The sequence below is a fragment of the Aspergillus neoniger genome (genome assembly GCF_003184625.1).
Source record: "Aspergillus neoniger CBS 115656 unplaced genomic scaffold BO87scaffold_7, whole genome shotgun sequence".
NCBI lineage: Eukaryota > Fungi > Ascomycota > Eurotiomycetes > Eurotiales > Aspergillaceae > Aspergillus > Aspergillus neoniger.
Window position 1 is genome coordinate 738,107 of NW_020291135.1, and position 19,850 is coordinate 757,956.

The 19,850-nt window shown below is 50.7% G+C and overlaps 8 protein-coding genes across 8 annotated transcripts; 3 read left to right on the top strand and 5 right to left on the bottom strand.

Annotated features, from left to right (window-relative positions):
- Positions 1–659: 659 nt before the first annotated feature.
- On the bottom strand, positions 660–2,468 carry BO87DRAFT_394779 (putative choline transport protein; the record flags this gene model as incomplete). Its single annotated transcript, XM_025625147.1, has 5 exons — positions 660–760; positions 842–1,075; positions 1,138–1,412; positions 1,466–1,805; positions 1,868–2,468. The coding sequence occupies 5 exons, from the start codon at positions 2,466–2,468 to the stop codon at positions 660–662; spliced, it is 1,551 nt and encodes a 516-aa protein (XP_025482623.1).
- Positions 2,469–3,522: 1,054 nt separating this feature from the next.
- On the bottom strand, positions 3,523–5,486 carry BO87DRAFT_302529 (MDR family MFS transporter; the record flags this gene model as incomplete). The annotated part of the gene is made up of 6 exons (XM_025619208.1): positions 3,523–3,714; positions 3,786–3,928; positions 4,012–4,333; positions 4,383–4,906; positions 4,974–5,285; positions 5,333–5,486. 6 exons carry the CDS (start codon positions 5,484–5,486, stop codon positions 3,523–3,525), a joined length of 1,647 nt encoding a protein of 548 aa, XP_025482624.1.
- Positions 5,487–6,544: 1,058 nt separating this feature from the next.
- BO87DRAFT_423473 (putative glyoxalase family protein) lies at positions 6,545–6,974 on the bottom strand (the record flags this gene model as incomplete). The annotated part of the gene is made up of 2 exons (XM_025627168.1): positions 6,545–6,782; positions 6,841–6,974. 2 exons carry the CDS (start codon positions 6,972–6,974, stop codon positions 6,545–6,547), a joined length of 372 nt encoding a protein of 123 aa, XP_025482625.1.
- Positions 6,975–8,494: 1,520 nt separating this feature from the next.
- BO87DRAFT_423474 (MFS transporter) lies at positions 8,495–10,372 on the top strand (the record flags this gene model as incomplete). Its single annotated transcript, XM_025627169.1, has 4 exons — positions 8,495–8,814; positions 8,878–9,864; positions 9,926–10,057; positions 10,120–10,372. 4 exons carry the CDS (start codon positions 8,495–8,497, stop codon positions 10,370–10,372), a joined length of 1,692 nt encoding a protein of 563 aa, XP_025482626.1.
- Positions 10,373–11,584: 1,212 nt separating this feature from the next.
- BO87DRAFT_456842 (uncharacterized protein) lies at positions 11,585–12,570 on the top strand (the record flags this gene model as incomplete). Its single annotated transcript, XM_025628759.1, has 3 exons — positions 11,585–11,704; positions 11,758–12,225; positions 12,289–12,570. The coding sequence occupies 3 exons, from the start codon at positions 11,585–11,587 to the stop codon at positions 12,568–12,570; spliced, it is 870 nt and encodes a 289-aa protein (XP_025482627.1).
- Positions 12,571–13,023: 453 nt separating this feature from the next.
- Positions 13,024–15,356, bottom strand: BO87DRAFT_222210 (alpha-xylosidase). The gene has a single exon (XM_025618693.1). The coding sequence runs from the start codon at positions 15,238–15,240 to the stop codon at positions 13,030–13,032; it is 2,211 nt and encodes a 736-aa protein (XP_025482628.1). The 5' UTR covers positions 15,241–15,356; the 3' UTR covers positions 13,024–13,029.
- A 1,645-nt stretch (positions 15,357–17,001) lies between these two features.
- On the top strand, positions 17,002–18,135 carry BO87DRAFT_302729 (sugar phosphate isomerase/epimerase family protein; the record flags this gene model as incomplete). The annotated part of the gene is made up of 1 exon (XM_025619219.1): positions 17,002–18,135. One exon carries the CDS (start codon positions 17,002–17,004, stop codon positions 18,133–18,135), a length of 1,134 nt encoding a protein of 377 aa, XP_025482629.1.
- Positions 18,136–18,361: 226 nt separating this feature from the next.
- On the bottom strand, positions 18,362–19,517 carry BO87DRAFT_451985 (RTA1 domain-containing protein; the record flags this gene model as incomplete). Its single annotated transcript, XM_025628479.1, has 3 exons — positions 18,362–18,936; positions 19,031–19,282; positions 19,364–19,517. The coding sequence occupies 3 exons, from the start codon at positions 19,515–19,517 to the stop codon at positions 18,362–18,364; spliced, it is 981 nt and encodes a 326-aa protein (XP_025482630.1).
- Between the last annotated feature and the right edge of the window lie 333 nt (positions 19,518–19,850).

Here is a 19,850-nt window from a genome sequence, read left to right on the forward strand (position 1 = left end):
ATTACTCTGTAAGCTTTATACTATCGATAAAGGCTAGTATTAGTAGTACCACCACGAAAGCAGCGGCGCCCATATCAGGACAGCAATTCGGTAGGCATCAAGACTACCAATTCAGGAAACTATGCCCGCAGTTGTGCCAGTCCAAAAATAGTAATAAAATACATCAGTGGTAGGAGTCTGTGAGCACATCTAGCCACTCCCATTAATTCTTTAGTCCTCTCCACCTGGAGACCGATAAGCAATGATAATTACCCCGTGCTCACGGCAATAGTAAACAGAATGATGATCTAAACCGTTATCTACTTATCTGATCAGAGTCGATTGGATCAAATCGGCCGGGAAGTACTATATAACGAATCATCAAAACCCATTCACTGATCTCTCTTCCCCACTTACCGGACGGTTGGGGCTCGGAATCGTTCCGACGGTGTGTATGTCGCTATCATTTATCCGTGAAATTCCAAGTAGATGCTTGATAGTGGGAGTTACGATGGATGTTGAAGTGAAGTATAGATGCGACTGTATAATTTCGAATCGGCCTTGAAATCATTGGGTACGAAGACAAACTACTGTCTACTATTGTACTCCAGAGTGAACAAAAATCAATGCAATTGTTGTGTCTCATCAATCATCAGTAAAATCAAGTACAAGATAGTAAACTAGATATCCAAGCGTGGCCCGTGATAATGTCTTTTCGCATAAGCAAACCAGTTCCCTACCCCTAGGATTAACATGACGACTAGCACGACTGAAGCGTAGTCTGAACAGGTTGTAAGTGTTAGTTTAGCATACTTCTCATCACAACGGAGATAGATAGTAGGAAAGATGAAGAAACACATACTCATATTACTTCCGGTAACGGGGAATTCCGTCGGAAAGCAAAAGAAGATCGTCAGGATAAAAGCCCAGATAACGCAGATAACGTTACAAATGTAGCCTAGCACATTAGGAACTTTGAATGGGCGATCTGGAGGAAGGTAATGCGGATTCCGCCCGTTAACGAGGAGAAGAATTGCTGGGATGGCGTAGGAGATTTGCGCTACCACGACAGTGGTGCTGATAAAGGCGTTGAATGCTATTATTTATATGTTAGACCATATGTAGAGGATCATCGTCGGGGTAAACGCTTAGGCTTACCTGTTGTTGAGCAGACATAGACGATCCCGACCAGAAGCACTGCCGCACCATCAAGGATAATGGCCCAAACGGGGACTCCGAGCGTAGGGTGTATAGAGGAGAGAAAAGAGGAAAAGAATAGAGCGTTATCGCGGGCAAAGGACCATGTAAGTCGAGAGGCAGTCTGATGGACTGCGTTGAGTGCTACGAAGGAGACAACAAACAGTGCAGCCATGAAGACTGTCGCAGCTGTCGGGGAGTGAGTGGCTTTTTCCCAGATGAAGTAGATTGGAAATCTGTCGGTTTCTGGTAAGTAAATCTTCTTATTCAGGACTGGTGGTATACGTACCCCGTGGAGGTGGTTAGAGATGCTTCGATGTTGTCATAGCTGTATAGGATGGCGATGGCAAAGGGGAAACCCGTCAAAAACCCCACTGTCACTGTGGCAAGCAACGCCTTTGGTACGATGCGTGCCGGCTCGAGACATTCCTCTGCAAGGTGGAGTGCGGCGTCGAGTCCGGAAAACATGAACTGAGGCGTTGAGAGTCCTGTCAAGAAGGAGACGCCGTCCGGCCAGCCGCCTGAACCGTTGACGAACTGACTCCATGTGTTCGAGGTGTTGATATGTACGGAAGAGCGTACCGGGCAGGTTATGATAATAGCTAGGAAGGTTGAAATGGACAGGATGACTGCAAGAGGAGAAGTAGTGTATTAGTATTGTCTCCTGCGAATTGGAAGGGAGCTAACTAACAGCCTAGGTTGTAGACCCAGAGAGTCTTGTTGGTGAGGAAGATGTTGTAGGTGACCACTACTGCGTTCAGCAGTTGGTATACTAGGAAATAGTGCCAGCTTTGGGCTTCATATGAGGGCTGCCATCGGATGACAATAGCCATGAGCGCCTCTGTTCCGGCCAGCGCAATAGAGGCCCCAAGGGTAACCCATGCAAACACTGCAGCCATGCCACTGAAGTAAGACAGGCCACGGCTCCATCGCTTAGATGCCAGGATGGAAGTAAAATGGTACTGGCCACCAGCAGTGGGGTACACGCTGGCCAGTTCTGCCAAGGTCACCCCCGTACAGAACATGGCAGCAGTAACCAGTAGAATGCCATACAGTAGGGAGACTGCGCCGCCCGACTGAATTGCGATAGCAAAGCTCGTGGCTATGGCCACCCAGCTATTCGTATTGTTGTACCCCAGGGCAATTATACTGACTATGCTGAAATTTCGCTTCAGGTGCATGTCCGGGATGCCCGTAAGGGCAACCTGCCCCTTGTCCATGTCGACTTCGAGGTCTGCCGATGCGGCATACCCGGGTTTGAGGGGGGAGACCTTGGTATTGTCCGAATCCATGACCTCTTATGTTGTACTGCCGTGTGATGAGGCACTGCGGAAACAATATGCTTCAAGTGGAGGAACAACCATCTTATGAATCCTTCCTACGATGATGGACCTAGCTCCGCGTCCCCAGAAGGGACCTTGACAGATGTAAACGCCGATTACGATAGGCATCCCAGGTCGATAAGATCAAAGCGGTGAAGACTGATTTTCCTTGAATCAACCTATTCACCCAGGCCCGATACGGATGACTGATGACTGATACCCAAGATATCCCGGAACGCTTATCGAATTCCGAGACCTGTTATCACGTCCCGTCCAACCAAGAGGGAGATAAAAGAGAGACCATCCCCGGATTAAGGTTAGGGACGTTCACCATAGCGGAACTAAGGCGGAATTTATCATGAACTGGAGGTGATCGTCGACGATCGTGCGGGGGAAAGTGCGGCTAACGATGTTATAGCGTCGTGGAGCTTGCCCTATATCTCCAGACTCGCCGCCAGGGCTCTCAGGATGGCAGCTTCCCCGCAATATCCAGGCAGAGAGATTTTGGCGTCTATGGCTTCTATTGGTGTTTCGCTGCAGTGACCCATGACATGGGACCTGCCCCAGAGTAGCTTTCCTCGGTAGACGGGGCTTTCTCCGCATAGCGGAACGGACCCTGCTGGGCGCATTAAGATAGATTGAACATCTAGAACTCAAAGCTGTAGCGAGCAATCAGAAGGCACGATTGCACTTGTTTTTATTCAGGTCTGTTTTTCTTTTGGGATTGGATATCTTCTCCATAACCAGTCAGCTGTCTGGTCCGTCCAAAAGAAGACCATCCCGTATGGGTGGTCATCAACAAGAAGCTCCTGCCCCCCTTCTCTCGCGAGCTAATCGAATTTTGTCTAATTCTAAGTTTGTTAAGCCGCGTACCCCAATCTTCGTTCCAAGTTGGCATTCGTTTGTCCACCAGACCTACCTTCCCCGAGAGTCGCCACTTCAGCCCCGCATCTCATCCAGGTACTGGAACCGCGTTCCAGACGGCTTGTCTGTTAAGCGAGTCAGTGTGCGAAGTACGCATGATCTACGCCTCGCTGGAGCGATGAAGGCCCTTTCCACGAGTGAAGAGTGCTGCGGTAGCAGCAACGAATCCAAAACACGCTGACGCCAAGAACGACAGTCGTATGCCCCGGTAGTAGACCATGCGCGCAGCCAGCTGGATCTCTGGCGGCAGACTATGGATGGCAGACACTGAATGTCTGATATCGTCGATAACCTGTGCGAGTAGGATAATACTGATCAGCCATTGTTTCAGGGTAAGACCCAATAAATAAGGAGGAGAGTTACTTTCCATTTGTCAGGTATTCCACTCAAGGCCTCAGCGAGGCCTGAGCGCAAGGTGTTCTGGATGATAGTGGACGTAATGGCGACGCCCCACACCGTACCCATCGAACGAACCAGGTAGACGGTGGACGCTGAAACGGCGTGGTCTTGCAGATTAGTCAGTCAAACTGTTCATTCAGAATTTTCCCCTCTGTCAAAGGAACAGGAAGCGGCGGCAAGGTGCTCATACCGGTGTGATCGAATGCGGCAAGAAACGTGAACAAAATGCCTGGGTAGGTGATGCCTTGCCCAAGACTGGCAGGAATCATGGCCACGTAGTACTTCCACTCTGCATCATTGAACTGAAGAAGCATCACGAGTATGTTGCCAATGCACATGAGAAACGAGCCTGTACGGACCAGGTAGGCCAATTTACCCCAGCGCGACATCACGTAGCCAGAGATCACACCACCAATCGGGGTAGCGAGAGATGGTACAGCAAGTCGAGCACCAGCCTTAGAAGGGGAATCCAAAAGAATTACCTGGAACAGTAATGGAAGCGTGAAAAGGAACTTTGACAGTCAGCAGTGAACTGGGATACCTGAGGGAAGGGTCGCTCACCGCATAGGCAGCCATTCCCACACAGACATTGGCAATCTGCGTAGCAACAGGCAAAACGCCTTTCAACATTCGAGGGGGAATCAATGGAATTGCAGTTGTCCTCGCCTCAATGAGTACGAAAAGGCCCAGTGACACTAAACTTGCCACAAATGACAAGATCACCCACACGTTGGACCAGGGGAGCTCGTTTCCACCCAAGCTAAGACCGACCAACTGCGTTGAAAGACCAACAATCAGAGCACAAGCGCCAGATAAATCGACGTATTTCCAGATTGTCCGCAAACTTCTGCCTTCGCTGGCAAACTTGTCCTGCGTTGGAAGATTCAAAACAAGATGACCAGTGACCAGAGCTAAAAACCCGACCGGTACTTGTAGCAGAAAGCACCAGCGCCATCCAACTGAATCGACAATGGTTCCTCCGAACGATGCGCCACAGATGGAGCCGAATCCATGCACGACGTTCTGTACGGCTTGATACATTCCGCGACGGCGGAAAGGAATGAGATCCGAATTGATTATAGTAGCTGAACAACATTAGCCTCCCATCTGGGGGATTGACAAGCAAGAATGGAAAAATTTGCAAGTGCATACCCATTGTCATCAAGCCTCCACCGCCAATGCCAGTTAGCGCTCTCATCAGATTCAGAGTGACGATATCTTTAGCAATCCCACAACCCAGGCAACCGATCATGAAGGTTATTGTTGCCGTGAAGAAGGAGGTCCGGCGTCCGAAAATGTCTGAGAAGCGACCATATAGTGGCTGGAAAGCGGTACTAGTAATCAGATAGGAGGTTGTGAGCCACGAGGCGGTGTTGGCTGCGTTGAATTCGGAGCTGATCACAGCATAGGTTGAGGCAGTGATGGTGCCGTCGAAACCCGACAGGAATACATTCGACATAATGGCTGGCAGTGTGTTAGCCTCTCATTTCATGGATCAAGCAACAACCAACCTAGTTGAATCCAGATAAAGCCTACTGGAGGCTTCCAGAGGGCTTCAGCATCGGGACGCAGCAAGGGCTGCTCCTCGTGCGGTGTGGGCGGTGTTGTGCCAGAATCGTCTCTGGCCATGGCATTGGTGGAGGATCGCTCGGAGGAAGCACGCATGGCTGGTTCGAGTGCCTTTTCTGTCGCCGTCTCTGTGGTGGCAGCTCGAAGAACTTTGCTCGTGCCCCTCTGGGTACCTGGCAATAGATAAACTGCATCGACACACGGACCCTCTTTGTGGGGATGGGCCTGTAGTGTGTAGATAGCGGCCATGGCGCAATAGCGCAAGGATGTTGCTCACGTACGGTACCCGCTCTACCCTTAGCGAGGCTCCACCGTCGGCAGTGTCAGTGACAGCGAGCACGCTGGGCTGTCAGCAACCAGTTATTCCGTTGCACCTACCAAGTCTTGCTACTTAAACTGCAGATCCCTCGAAGGGCGGCGTCAACGCCGGAAAATCGAATCATAGTACTACTGCTGAGCTACGACTAACATTGATAAATCTTCTTCCGGAGAAGACCTGCTAACATATAAAGCAACTCTGGTCGACCCCCGTGCGGTGTACTGTAGTTCACCAGAAAAATTTCCGGATTAATCTCAATTCCCCAATCCTTTGAGATCATCCTTCCATTACGCTCGATCCATCATCCCCTTACGAGAGAGACGAATAGGTGTTTTCTTCACCAGGCGCGGGGCAATATTACAAACCATCGTATCGTGATGAAGTACATGTCTTCGATGTATCACCGCCATGACCTTGCCTTGACTGGGAGGCAAATCGATATATCGCTTGGGCCAAAGTTCGTCTTGCATTCGTTCATCAGATCTCTGATAGCCGACAATAGGCTACCCACACAGGTATCGAGTCGAGGAGTCTACATGGGCGTACAGTGAAGAGGCCAACTGCAAGACTCTGGATATGCACGCTCATTCTTCCATTGAAACTCCATCTTTCACTTATCATCATGTTGCTAACAAACAGAAGGGTTCATCTCAGTTATTCGTGTCATAGGGTAAATTCCAGCCGGTTACCCGCAAAGTCTCTGGCAAAAAACCGACTCGGATATTCGATGCCCTGGGCACCTACATTGAGAAAATCAAGGTCAGCGGGTCATTAGATGAAACCAACTCGAACGATACAGCAGGATAGAGCTGCATCCGCCAGGGAAACACCAAATCTAGAAGAGAACGAAGAGCGAGCAGAATAACCTACCCGAGTTTTGCTCCCCCGGCTTATCAGCGTGCAAGGGAGCAGCATCGCCCCCTCTCTGATGATGTTCCCAGATGCGCTGCTGCAGGGTCAACAGATGGTCCGGAGACCCGACTCTCAGGCAAGCGTGACGGTCGGAATGCAAATCGCTGTTGGAGCCAAAGGCTACATGAATCTGCTGGCTGCCATCCGGCGTGAGGTTGAACCTACGGCAGATTAACCACGACTGGCCCATCTTACAAAGCGACATCATCAATGGCTTACCATAGAAGGGTTCCTTTCTGTAGATGGGGAACAGGAGCTGATGGCAGACCCAGGGTGTTTGTGTAGAACTCCTCCGCCCGGTCGAGGGTGCCTTCCGGGACGAGGATGTTGACGTGATGGAGACCAGTAATCATATTGGCACACTTAGATGATCTAGACTCTTTATTTCTTTATTCGGGACCACCAAAGATGTGGGGAGAACAGCAACAGATAAAATAAAGAAGACCTGGGATCATTACCCGGCGGGTTATTGTTATTGTCTGGATGGATCGGAATCTGATTTCCTGGCCGGTGAGGGGTTGGGGATTCCCCGCGGGGTAAGAGACCACCACTCTTAGTAGTAGTACTAGTTGTCTTGTCTTTATCTCCCTATCATATCATTTCCACAGACATGTTCCTACACTCTCATCATCTTTCGAAACGCACGCTGGAGGCATACCTCTTTTGATGCCATGATGGGAGTCAACCAGTCAACCAAGTTAGTTAACTAGTTGTTGTTAGTCATGGACTAAGTTATTCAATCAGTGATTGAAACTTCCACAAATAAACAAGGTTATGGGATTTTATTTTCTTATTTTATTGCTTTCATTTTTTTTTTTTTTTCCTTTCGGAGTGGGCAACTTGAACTTCATGTTCCACCAGCAATATGGCCTACTTGAGAGCAGTGGACAAGAAAAGCTGTCCAGTTGGTCTTCGTGCCATTATATTCCAACTTGAACAATAAGTGCGATGCCGATTGCCGGTCGGAAGCGGAACTCGTTCCGCACTTCCCCCTTTTATGTTTTGCCGGCCGGCATCGCAATAACAATGAATCTTGTCGCAATTTCAACCCAACACTCCATTTGACATTGACCGTCTGACGTCGGCATCGGATGATCTCTTTACTGACAATGATCCAGATGTATAGATAACTGCTAGACAGTTATCGAGAATGCAAGCATGGGTTGGGCTTGGTCTTTCATACCTACCTCCACACCCTATCTTTTTTTTGCGACGGAAACCATCTCGACGAGAAGTGTCGGGCTGGGCCTGGCTCTCCTGGTCGGTATAATAGGACTAGTCCCCGATGATGGGGAATGTTCGATAACGCCATATCATATGCCGTCCGAATTCTGGAGAGCCTAATCCATGGCTTGGAGACCCGGTTAGACTTCCCGACCACTTCGTTCGGCTACGCCACTGCCCGAATTTTAAGTTGCCTGATTGTACTTCCCGGGCGGGCACAGAAGTCTACCGTCTATGACCCCTGCAGGCACATTTTGATAGCTACTACCTAGCCGATCTGATGGTCCGGCATCAAGGCTTATACCAGTTCGTATATGCATAGCGCCATGGCTGCTCCGTCTTATCCGGGACAGCCCCAGGGAATCCTCTATCCACCGACTCGGTGGATCTAACCCTTCGGGCTGAGTGGTCGATGCTCTTCCTTGATGACCCACTGAAGCATTTGGGTTCCGCCCAAAGCTGGGTGAAAGAAAGAAAAATGAGCAGCGAAAATTTGCAGGGCTTTTCTGGGGCCAACGAGCCCATAATCATATTTATTAAATATTAGTACCATGTATGAACCCCGTGTTCGCTAGCTGACCCCATTCTTTGACCATTTCAAGCCTCTCGGTTTGCCCACCCTCCAAAGTGTAGAAGGTGATTCGTGGTCATGGGTCGACTCCATGATGCAGACCGAACCGGAGACGACGACTCGTCCATAGCGGACGGTGTCTCCCTATCCCGTCGCCGCTACTCGCGGGGCGGACCACCCGGCGATGACAGTATCGAGCTCGAGCGAATCAACACCTATCGTCTCCAACAACAGCTGACTGTTGGATCTCGAGGAAGTCGCATACCGCAAGATCAATGGTTGCCTATTGGGGCAGGCAAGCCGTATCCCCCGCCTCTACCGGACTCCGAAGCATATGTGGTCGAGTTCGAAGGCGCGGATGATCCGATGCATCCCCACAACTGGCCCATGAAGAAGAGGTAATGCAACACAGCTCACCTGCCGGACTTGTATATAGCTTGACGGTTGCTGATGCCATATAGGGTCATGCTTGGATCACTTCTCACCTCCTGTGCCCTAGTGACCGCTTACGGCAGTGCGGTGTTTGCAACCGCGGCTTCAGGTGCTGAGAAGGAGTTCGGTTTTGGTGAAGAGGTCGCGGCTCTTGGAACGACTCTGTATGTCCTAGGGTTTTCGGCCGGCCCAACAGTGTGGGCACCTTGTTCCGAGTTGCTTGGCCGGCGATGGCCGTTGTTGCTCGGGATGTTCGGCTTCGACCTCTTCATGATAGCCACTGCCACCGCCAAGGATACCCAAACCCTGATGCTGTGCCGTTTCTTTGCGGGTTTCTGTGCGGCCAGTATCATTGCTCTGGTGCCTGCTAGCCTGTCTGACGTGTTCAACAACCACCAACGAGGTGTCGCTATTGCCATGTACACTATGTCGGTGTTCACCGGTCCTTTCACAGCCCCATTTATTGGTGGATACACCGCGTCAAGCTATCTCGGCTGGCGATGGACGCTGTACGTCCCTGCCATAGTTGGGTTCTTCTGTCTCGCATTGATAGTGTTCTTCACTACAGAGACCTATGCCCCAATCATCCTGGTTCAAAAGGCAGCCATTCTCCGACGCCAGACACGGAACTGGGGCATTCACGCTCGTCAGGACGAGCTGGAGATTGATTTTAAAGAATTGGTTACCAAGAACCTGGCGCGTCCGTTCCTCATTCTGTTCACTGAACCCATTGCGTTTCTGCTCACGCTCTACATGTCCTTCATCTATGGATTGGCCTATGCGCTGCTGGAAGCTTATCCTATCATCTTCGAAGGTACTTATGGCATGACCGGTGGTACTGCAGGGTTGCCCTTCATTGGGCTCATCATCGGTGAGATCGCGGGCAGCACATTTGTTCTGTCTTTGTCAGGACAATATTCGCGGAAGTTGGCCGCTAACAATTACGTCGCGGTACCCGAATGGCGTCTGCCCCCTTGCATCGTTGGTGGTGCTGTGTTTGCTGGTGGGCTGTTCTGGTATGATTGTCCCCACGATGTAAGACGTCCGACCCGGTGGAAATACTGATATGCGATACAGGTTTGGTTGGACTGGTTGGAACAGTAACATTCATTGGATGGCACCCACGGCTGCTGGTGTGGCTGTCGGCTTTGGCTTGACCTCCATCTTCATGCAGTGCTTTAACTATATTCTGGACACATACTCAAAATTGTGAGTACATCATTATACTCCCCCCTATATAACGACCCTTGGATTTCATGCTAATGAAGCAGTGCGGCATCTGCGTTTGCGGCCAATACCATGATGCGATCCATGGTGGGTGCTGTCTTTCCTCTCTTCACGCGACAAATGTTCAACAACCTGGGCATTCAATGGGCTGGAACATTGCTAGGATGCATTGCCGTGGTGATGATTCCTATCCCATTGATGTTCTACCTCTTTGGTGGCCGTCTTCGGCAGAAGAGTAAATTGGCCCCTGTGATGGATTTGATGCCGCCCGTCGAAGACGATATCAAGGAGGCGTAGTTAAATAGCTATTGTCCTGGGCTTTGCTATAAATATGATACTTAAGATAGACACAAATAGACTAGATAACATAGTTATAATTACATCCGAACTTTGAAAACCTGTTTTACCGAAATCAAAGAATGTAAGATCTAGGGGCCCGCGCTCCAATTCTGCATTGACTATCAAAGGCTTCTCTGCGCTCATAATTCAAAAATGGCTGTCTAGATGGTCTCAGTAATGGCCTCGACTGAGCGAATAGCATGATCTTCAAGTACGGTCTGTTTAGAACTCTGTCACCAGTTTTGCTGGCATCCGACTCTGAAACATTATCAATTCGGAAGTTTAAACCGACCACACAAACGACAGTATGAATGGTCGAAACCTGTTTCTCACTCTGTAACAACACACTTGGGCTTCATCTGGAGAATCTTCGTGTAACTTGACATTATATGAAGCTTCCAGGTACTTGGGTGCCTCTCGCATACCAATCCGTGGTGCAGGGAATGTAGCTCCTGCGTAATTACCCCGGGACAAGCTTTCCATGCTTCTCGGCTGGCTTCGGGAGTAACCTTCGTACCCTTCGACTCTCTTTAACTGGTATTAAGTTGTCCTGTCTTGTGACCCATTCATTGGAAAAAGGAATACTAATGTACCATTAGATCGAGACTTGGGCGAAGCGAAATATAGCTGGTGCTGATCACCTCTCCATTCGGCACCAACGGCAAGATCATACGCAATGTGCGCTTTCTGATAAATACTTACAGTCGCATCAATCCTATCACGCAGGACTACAAATTGCGTGGCTTGGTATGAATCCGGGGATCTTTCACTCCCCTTGATGAAGACCCCACGCAGCGCCTGCCCGTATACGGCAGCATTCACCAAGGTTTTAGATCATTGACGATGCGTCCTCGTTGCCTGAAACAAGACTAACGGCATAGCTAAGCATTCCCAGAATTCGGTGGCTGGGAGTCGAAGACGGCAGTGGACTATAGTCTACAGTATAGCAGGCGAGACTACAAGCCAGCTATCTACGTTTTATAAGATCTTCTTTTCCTGCAGTATCCCCTTACTCTGAAGCATGACTCGTGCTTTACCTCGTGTTTATTGCCTCATGAAAAGACTTGTCGATGCTTTATTGATCCAGCAGAGGGAGATCTGCGATCATATTCACCCTTATAGTCACTAGTATACTAGCCTAAGAGAGAGTCAACCGGACACGACACTACCATGGGCTGCCTCCAGATCTTCCTGCCTGGCATCGGCTCCTGCATTGCCTTCTTGCTAGGCATTCTCTCTCTCTTTGCCGGCAGTCAACGCCAGTTTCTACCGCAGGCAGACCTTCTAACCGTAAGTAAACATTATTACCAATTCCACCTTACAGCACTGATGCCCTCTTCAAGTTACACACAGGAGGAGCTGGTGGACAAGGCGCCCCCGATTACTTCTCCATATACACCATGTCCTACTGTACCGGGTACCAGGAGACATACATATCAGACGAGACCACCAATGCCACATCAACCAAAAACGAGATCGTCGACTGTTCCGACCGCACTGTGTTGTTCACCTTCAAGCCCGGCGAGGCCATAATAAAAGCCATGGGCACCTCATCAGGCAGTCTCTCCCCGGACAGCTGGCCGTCCTGGATAACAGACGATTTCGAGGCATTAGCTCCGACCAACACCGCCATGGTCTTGCTCATGATCCTTGGAACTACCGCATCCGCTATATCCATCGGAATCCGCATCTGGACGGTCGTGTGTGCACGGGCATCGGAAAAGAGCAGGCCGCCCATGTACCCTGGGAGGCCGGCATCTAGCTTCGATCTTGATATTCCGCCATCTAGTATAGAACTTCTTGCCTATCTGGTTAGTTCTGAGGTATAGCCCCTTATATCAACTTGGATTGCTAATGTCATGTCTACTGTGCAGGCGAGTCTTCTAACCTTCGCAATCGCTTCCATTATTGCTAGCGTCATCACAACCGAGTTTGTGAAGTTGATCAACAAATCCGGCAGTGGGTATGGGGTCTCAACGACGACGGGGACGTCGTTCATGGGGATGGTCTGGACAGCTGCGGTATTGCAAGCCCTTACCACGGCTAATAGTCTCGTTGCTATTCTCCGCTACCGTGCTCAGCATTGTCGGTGTGATTGGGATGAGTCGGCGTCGTCTGAGTCGGTGGAGCAGAAGCCGCAAGTAGGAGGGGAGTGATTGACTTTGCTCGTCTCGGTGTATCCCAGTGCGATCGCCTTGTAACCCCTATGTGTGTTAGCATATCCTATATTGACGTGTGTCTGTATCATATAAATATAGTTTGTTCTGATATTTTTGACGTAGTGTCAATTTCGGCATTTTCTCTCACGGCAGTATGAGTTGCAAGTTTTGCGACAGACTGGGGTGGACGGGCATTTGATACAGAATACACACGTATGGGCATGGTGTACAGTCTGGAGAGGCGACACGTGCCACTCACCTGACGGCGCCGATGATGCTCCCTGTTCTCTCTTTCCTTTTCTGTTACATTCTTCTACTTGTCTTATACCTTTTCACATGCATCTCCTATAAAACCACTCTGACAGAGATTGCAATTGAGAAAGATGAATTCTATCCAGCAAGTGCTAAGTTCTCTCATCAATTCCCCACCACGCTACCGATCTAAACAACAGGCTCCTAGAATACATCACCCGACAGAAGCTCCTCGCGCGATCCCAGATGGAACACGGGGATATGCTGCACGGGCGCAGGAACCTTGACGACCTGTCCTCCCGCATACGTCTCATTCGTCCACCAGTACGTCCAAGGCTTAGTGCTATTATCTCCCGTCTGTGGAAGATACACAAGCCACTCAGTGACGTTCGGCAAGGTCACTGGAGAGACCAGGAGACGTGGACCAAACATGTACTGTTGAGTTGTGTAGTTGCTGTTCGACGACACCAGCTGAGAGATCTTCGGGTCAGTCTTCTCGAAATCCATGTACAATGGGCGCATGATACTGCGACCCGTGAGGTGGAACTGGTTGAAAATCGACTTCAGATAAGCACCCAATTGGTAACGCAGGTGGATATACGAGACAATAATGGGGGTGTTGCTTGCACCATAGGACCATGGCTCATTGGCACAGGTGTAGGCGTCCTGGTAGTAGCAGGCCCGACTACCATGAGTGCGCATGAATGGCAGGAAGGTTGTCCAGGCCAGCCAGCGCACATACAGCTCGCGGAACTCGGGCGTGTCAATGTTTCCACTCCACCAAACGGTCGAGTCGACTTCGAAGCCGCCGGCATCTACCGTCCACCAGCCCCAGCCTGTTGCCGCGGCGGACAGACCACTGGCGACCTGCAGTGCCAGTGTGTCCCAAACGGAGGTGGTGTCTCCAGACCAGATCATACTGCAAAACCGCTGGGATCCGATGTATCCGGACCGACTCAGGGAGACGTGATCGCAAGCGCTTCCTTCCTTGGTGTCTGTCGCATTGCGGAAGCCTTCTTCGATTGCCTGCTGATGCGCCCAGGGGTACAACTTACCCACGCCGAGCTGCGTGCCAGCGGCGTAGTTCACGTTCGGCAGGGTATACGGAATGGACTGAATGTATGTGCTCTGGCCGTTGTTCTCATAGGCCTCGCCCAATGCTCCACCATCGGCTTGATCAATCCAGAAGTTCTTGATACCCTTGTCGTAATAGTTCTTCTTCAACATGCTCCAGAGGAATTTCCGCGCCGAGGGGTTTGTGGAGTCATAGTTCCGGATGTATGATCCGTTCCACGAGTCAGTGGTACCAGGGCCGTCGCGTGTGGCTGAGAGCAGACCGTTCGCCTGCAGGGCTGCGTAATTGACACTATCGTCGGCAACACTGGGCCATAGCGACGCCATCATTTCGGCTCCGGTCAGATTCTTGACTGTCGCCGACATCTGCGCGACATTGGGCCACAGGCGCGGATCGAGCGCCCAGTCACCCTGATGAGCCCACGACTGGTAGTCAATAACGATCATGGACACTGGGATGTCTCTATCATGGAAGTTCTGAGCCAGCAGCTCCACCTCCGTTTGGTTCTCATATCGTAGCTTGGACTGGATGTACCCGAGAGAAAAGTCGGGCGGGGTCGGTGCCCGTCCTGTCAAGGCCGAAATCCGCTGCTGCAGAGTGTCGTAATCACCTGGCTGTGCGGCGACAATTACATAGTCGACAAGCGTCGTGGACGCGGCGGTGAACCTGGTGCGCAGGCTGCCAAACTCCATACGCCCCTCGGCCGGCATGTTCCAGATAAAGGCATAGCCTTTGTTGCTCATGAAGACTGGGGTAGGGATGTGGGTGTTGAAGTTGACCATGTCGATAACGGAACCCTTCTTGTTGATCATATGATCTTGTTGCGTGCCCGTGCCATAGATCTGCTCATCCGGAGTCGCACTGAAGGAGAACTCGGCTGAGAATTCGGCCCCGGGTCCCGGCCAGTAATAGTACCGGGGGTTGAGAGACTTCAGCGGAGCATATTCGTTCGTGAGCAGGGTCTCACTGCCATCATCATTAACGCGGTAGAAGGACAGACGGTATCCGGCCGTGGTGCCACCCCAGCCAGTGGTGCGCAGGATGATATTGCCGTTGCGCAAGGTGCGAGGCTCCGTGCCGGTTGTTGCGGTGTCATAGCTCATGCCATGTGCGGTGTCCTCATAACCTTCAATCGGGGGATCATAGATGAAGCTAATCTCGTTGCCCGAAGGCGGACGGAATGGCCATGCGCGCACGCGGAATCCGTCGTACCCAAACGGCTGGATGAGGATGGTCTCGAAGCCATGCTGGATACGGAGACCAGTAGAGTTTGGGGCAAAATAGGTTGCTGCTGCTGCCTGAACCAGGGCCCCTAGGGCCAAAAAGGAAGAAAAATACATGATTTGGGCCTTCTATGTCGAATTCATGATACGGCCGAAGGAATTGACGCCCGCGTTCCGTCAATGCAGGGGCAAGTGCTCTTCGCTCTTGAGATGTCTTCAATGACGATTTAAATAGGCATCGCCCCGAGATTTAGCCGATTAGGCTAATTGCATTCTACGCAGCTGAACAGGCCATTATTTGAAGGGAATTGGTCGTACGAGGGGGTGCAGTAGTGTTCCAACGGTGGGAGATGCTAACCGGGGATGATGGAATGGGCTGTGGAGATCGAGATGCGGAGAGATGTCGAGAACGGGAAAACAGGCTCACTAGTGGACGGCGATCCACTTGGTCTGGCGACCCTTCCGACGGAGGGGAGAGAGCCCAATGTTGTCTAGGATGGCCAATGTGACCATCATTGAACAGGGAGGGGGCATGACAGAGGATGATTTGGCTGGGTTCATTACACCATGTTTTCTACACTCGTGCTGGGTCCTGTTGGGTTAAGGAAGGGTTATGAACCAACAAGGGATCATGACGGGGAGGGGAAGTCGGGAAGAATGAGAAGAGGTCCACATTTTTGTTGACCCTCTTCGCGGTGATCGATCCAGGGTCTGTTTCCCACTGGGAAAGGAAAGCACTGCGCTATTCGATTCCCCTGTCTACTGTCAATCTCTCCAAGCAGAATCATCATTGTCATGGCCCGTCTTCATCGCCGAACTACCTGGCTGTTGGGACCCATGCAGACTATTGGCAAATGGCGATCTACACGCCGCATGGAGCTGACCGAAGCAGTGCCTTACATTATTTTCAGGATACAATTATGGCACCCCACCAGGATTGCTCGCTCCAGAGTGGCGGGGAAATCTCAATCCGCCATGCAGATCTGACGTGTCTTTGCATCGGTCGCATTGATTCCTTACGGTGTCGGTTCTTCCGACCCCGATGCTCGTTGAGCAGGTCTTAGCGGCCGGTTCTCGCAGAACGGGGACGCAGGCCCATTTTCTCGGTGGTCAATTAATCAATACTGACAATCCATTCATCTCCGGGCCGGGATTTGAATGGTTCAACCTAGGACCGATGCGTCTACCTTGTCCGACGCCAAAGGCTGCTAGTGGCAAGGAGCGAGCTTATATGATCGGACAGGGAATGATCGATCGTTGGCGTACGGTATTCAAAGGTAAATGGACAGAGTGGTTAACTTAATAAAATGACTAGGGTTTATGACTGGGCATGGACAGGCAAGTGCGGTTCAGTTTACTCCCACCTCGTAGACAGCGGAAGATGCCGACAGCCCCTGTCAACACCACAAGACGACTTCATCCATAACCAGCCAGAGAAAGCCATCCCATGTTGCTAACCCATGCCTTCCATAGGAGGGTAAATTTTGATGTTTATTCTATCTCAAGCATCGCAAGTGTGCAACCTGAACAACTTGAAAGCACACCAGCCCCTCGCCGCGGTGATGGAGGCATATTTCAAACTACCCATGGATTGGTGTATCGCTGACGTCAGAGGTACCTTCCACAAGTTCTAGATATGGCCCAGGAGTTTGGAGAAGCTAAGTATCATACCCCAGCATATATCCCCAGACTCCCTGGATGATCTTTGTGGGGATAGGGGTTAGCCACCCCAGACGGGAAAGCCTTCTCCCCGCAATTCAGAGCAGAAAGATTATCCGGTCCAAGGATGACTCGATGCTTTTCTCTTCACTACCCGAGTATCCCACTCCTCTCTGTCTCTCTCGCAAGCACACCTCTCCATTGCTCTATACAGCCATCATGCCTATCTCCTGGCCACCTACCTCCATCCCAAACGAATTTGGCATTGCCACTCTTTCTCTCGGCAATGCCATTCACCATAAACTCCAACCCCGCCTCGAAGCCGCAGCGAAAGCGGGTTACCGTTGGATCGACCTCTTCGACGAGTGCTGGGCAGCCTACCTCGAGGAACATGGACTTCCCGGTGATCAGCTCTGGGAAGCGACCCCTGACAACTTGCGGATTGCCCGTAAGCTCGGCGACCTAGTCAAGTCACTAGGTATGCGTATCGCATGCACCCAACCTCTACGCTGCATTGAAGGTATCAAAGATCCGGCGGAGCGACGAGCCACGTTGGACCTTGTTGCTAAGCGCTTCCCGTTCATGCGTGCCTTTGACACGGATCTTGTGTTCATGTGTGCGAATATCCGCACCGATACTGGCGTCACCTCCGACCTGAAAACAGTCGCGCGCGATCTCGCAGAATTAGGCGATATGGCCAAGGCATACTCCGATGCAGATGACGGTCCTATGCTGCGTATCGGCTACGAAGGACTTTCTTGGGCAGTGCGAAATACCTGGGCATCCACTTGGGAAGTCGTGAGAATGGCTAATCGCCCCAACGTGGGTCTTATAATTGATGCATACAACGTGCTGGGTGTGGAATATGCGGATCCGTACAATCCCGCAGGTCATGGCCGCATCTACCCGACTGTGGAGGAGTCCACCGATGTGCTGTGTGCATCCTTATCGTCCCTGGTAGCTTCCGTGCCTGGAGACCGCATCTTCTTCTTCCAGGTAGGTGACGCGGAGCGAATGGATCCTAAGAGATTCCTCCCGCCGACAGATCCCAAGATACCTGCCCTGCTACCGTGGTCACGCGGGCATCGGTTGTTCCCCTTTGAATCAGAGCGCGGGGCATATATGCCAGTTCATCTGGTTGCAGCCGCGGTGGTGGCGACTGGATACAAGGGACCAATGTCCCTGGAGGTGTTCAACAATTCGCTGAGTGTTCCAGGCGAGCAAGTCGCCCCTGAACATGCGGAGCGGGGGATTACAGGGCTTCGCAAGCTGGCCGAGGCAATTCCTCGAGTCCCAGCGTATTGGGAAATGTGGCAGCAGGGAATTCGGTCCATGAGGCAGGGTCGTTTATAGTGGTGCAGCTTGACTGTCACTGATACAAACACAATTAGTATATATCAGACTTTAAAAATATTTAGCGCCTGAAATTTGATCACACATCCGTTTTCTTCACATAGGCCAAGCATTTCTAAATTGCCGACCGCTGTTATTAAGCACTAATTCTCTATACTGACCGGCACCTGCAGTTTATATTTCACGATGACCAGTGCCCACAGCGACAACCACAAAGGATCAGCTTTCAAATGACACCCCCACCTTCAAACCACTCCCTAGTCCTCCGATGGCTCGACCCCCCCCCCTCTCTCCTCTGCCTTCTCTTTCTCCTCTTCTTCCCCTCTTCCACATCCTCCCCCCTCCCCTCCCTCTTCCCATAATAATACCCAAGCCTACTAGGATGCCAAATCAACAACAAAACCATAACCAAAAACATCAACAACCCATCAAACACATACATCCACACCTCCTTCCTCTGTAGCACTCCAGTCCTTCCCTGCGCAAACTCCACAACCCTGAATATGCAGCGCGCTATAATCAAAATATCCACGATGTACAGCACTCTCAGCAACTGTCGCCATGGGGGAAAGCGACGACGACGAGGTTGATGATGACGGTGTCTACTGCGCGTCCGCCGCGGCGGGTATGGACGTTTGCTCATTCGCGCATCAAACACCCCCGAAGCGAGGATGAATAGCCCAAAAAAGATGACTTGTGCTATTAATCCACCGATGATTATCCAGTTACCGAGTTTCTGGCGGGATGTGTTTGATTTCGAGGAGGTCGTTGAGAATGATGTTTGGGAGAGGATTCCTCCGCCTACATATAAACTCAGTTCATGGTTAATATTCATAGTAATAAATGAAAAGCTTGCGCCACACTTCAAAATTCGAAGGATGGTTGGGAAGCTCACCCGTCGCCTGCCCCAAAATGGCAACCACATCCCCGATAACAAAAATCCTCGTTATCCAACGAGCTGGCACGGGTGACCGCTCCTCCCCCTTTGATACGCGGATAATCCGGGATAGAACCATGTAGATAGATGCTGAGAAGAGAGATGGAGCGAGGAGCAGCAGCAGCTCTTGCATTATGTATGGTGCTGTGGTCCATTGGAGAGGCGGTTGTTGGCTGTTGATTATGCGGGCTGTGTAGCCGGTTGTTTCGACTATATATGTATCAGTATTTAGTGAGTGGGCTGTTACTGCTTGTGATTATATTGAATGAGATGTGAGGAAAGATAGCATACATATCCCCCCTATTATAAACGGAATAAAGAACCATGTTCGCTGCGCGAAGTAGTGGATTAGATGGCATATTGTAATGAGGCCAAAGCAGGCGGTTGCTGTAATGGCGGCGGCGGTGGAGGGTGTGTATTCGTAGAGGCGGTATTCTGAGGCCATTTTACGCTTCCATTGTTGGGTGGGAAATTTGAAAAAGACGAAGAATTATGCATGGTGTTCTTCTGGGATTTTCTCTGTTATTTATGCTGAGTGACGTGTGCTGTTTACGAGTAGTTTATCTAGGCTGTAGTGGTGGTTGGATGTTGATGGTGGTTTTTGTTATTGTCGGTGGTGTTCGTTTTCGTATCCGTTGCCGGCTTGGGGTGGTGCTTATGCTTATCCTTGATTTAGGTTCAGTGTTGTATGATTTGCTGCGCCTGTGAACTACTTCTTGCGCTAGATAGATAGTAGCTGGTTGCTTGTCAGATACTTTTTAGTAGGGTTTGAATGTAG

Bases quoted from the DNA above. Each gene is read 5' to 3' on its own strand.
- BO87DRAFT_222210 (XM_025618693.1), bottom strand. From the start codon at position 15,240: ATGTATTTTTCTTCCTTTTTGGCCCTAGGGGCCCTGGTTCAGGCAGCA.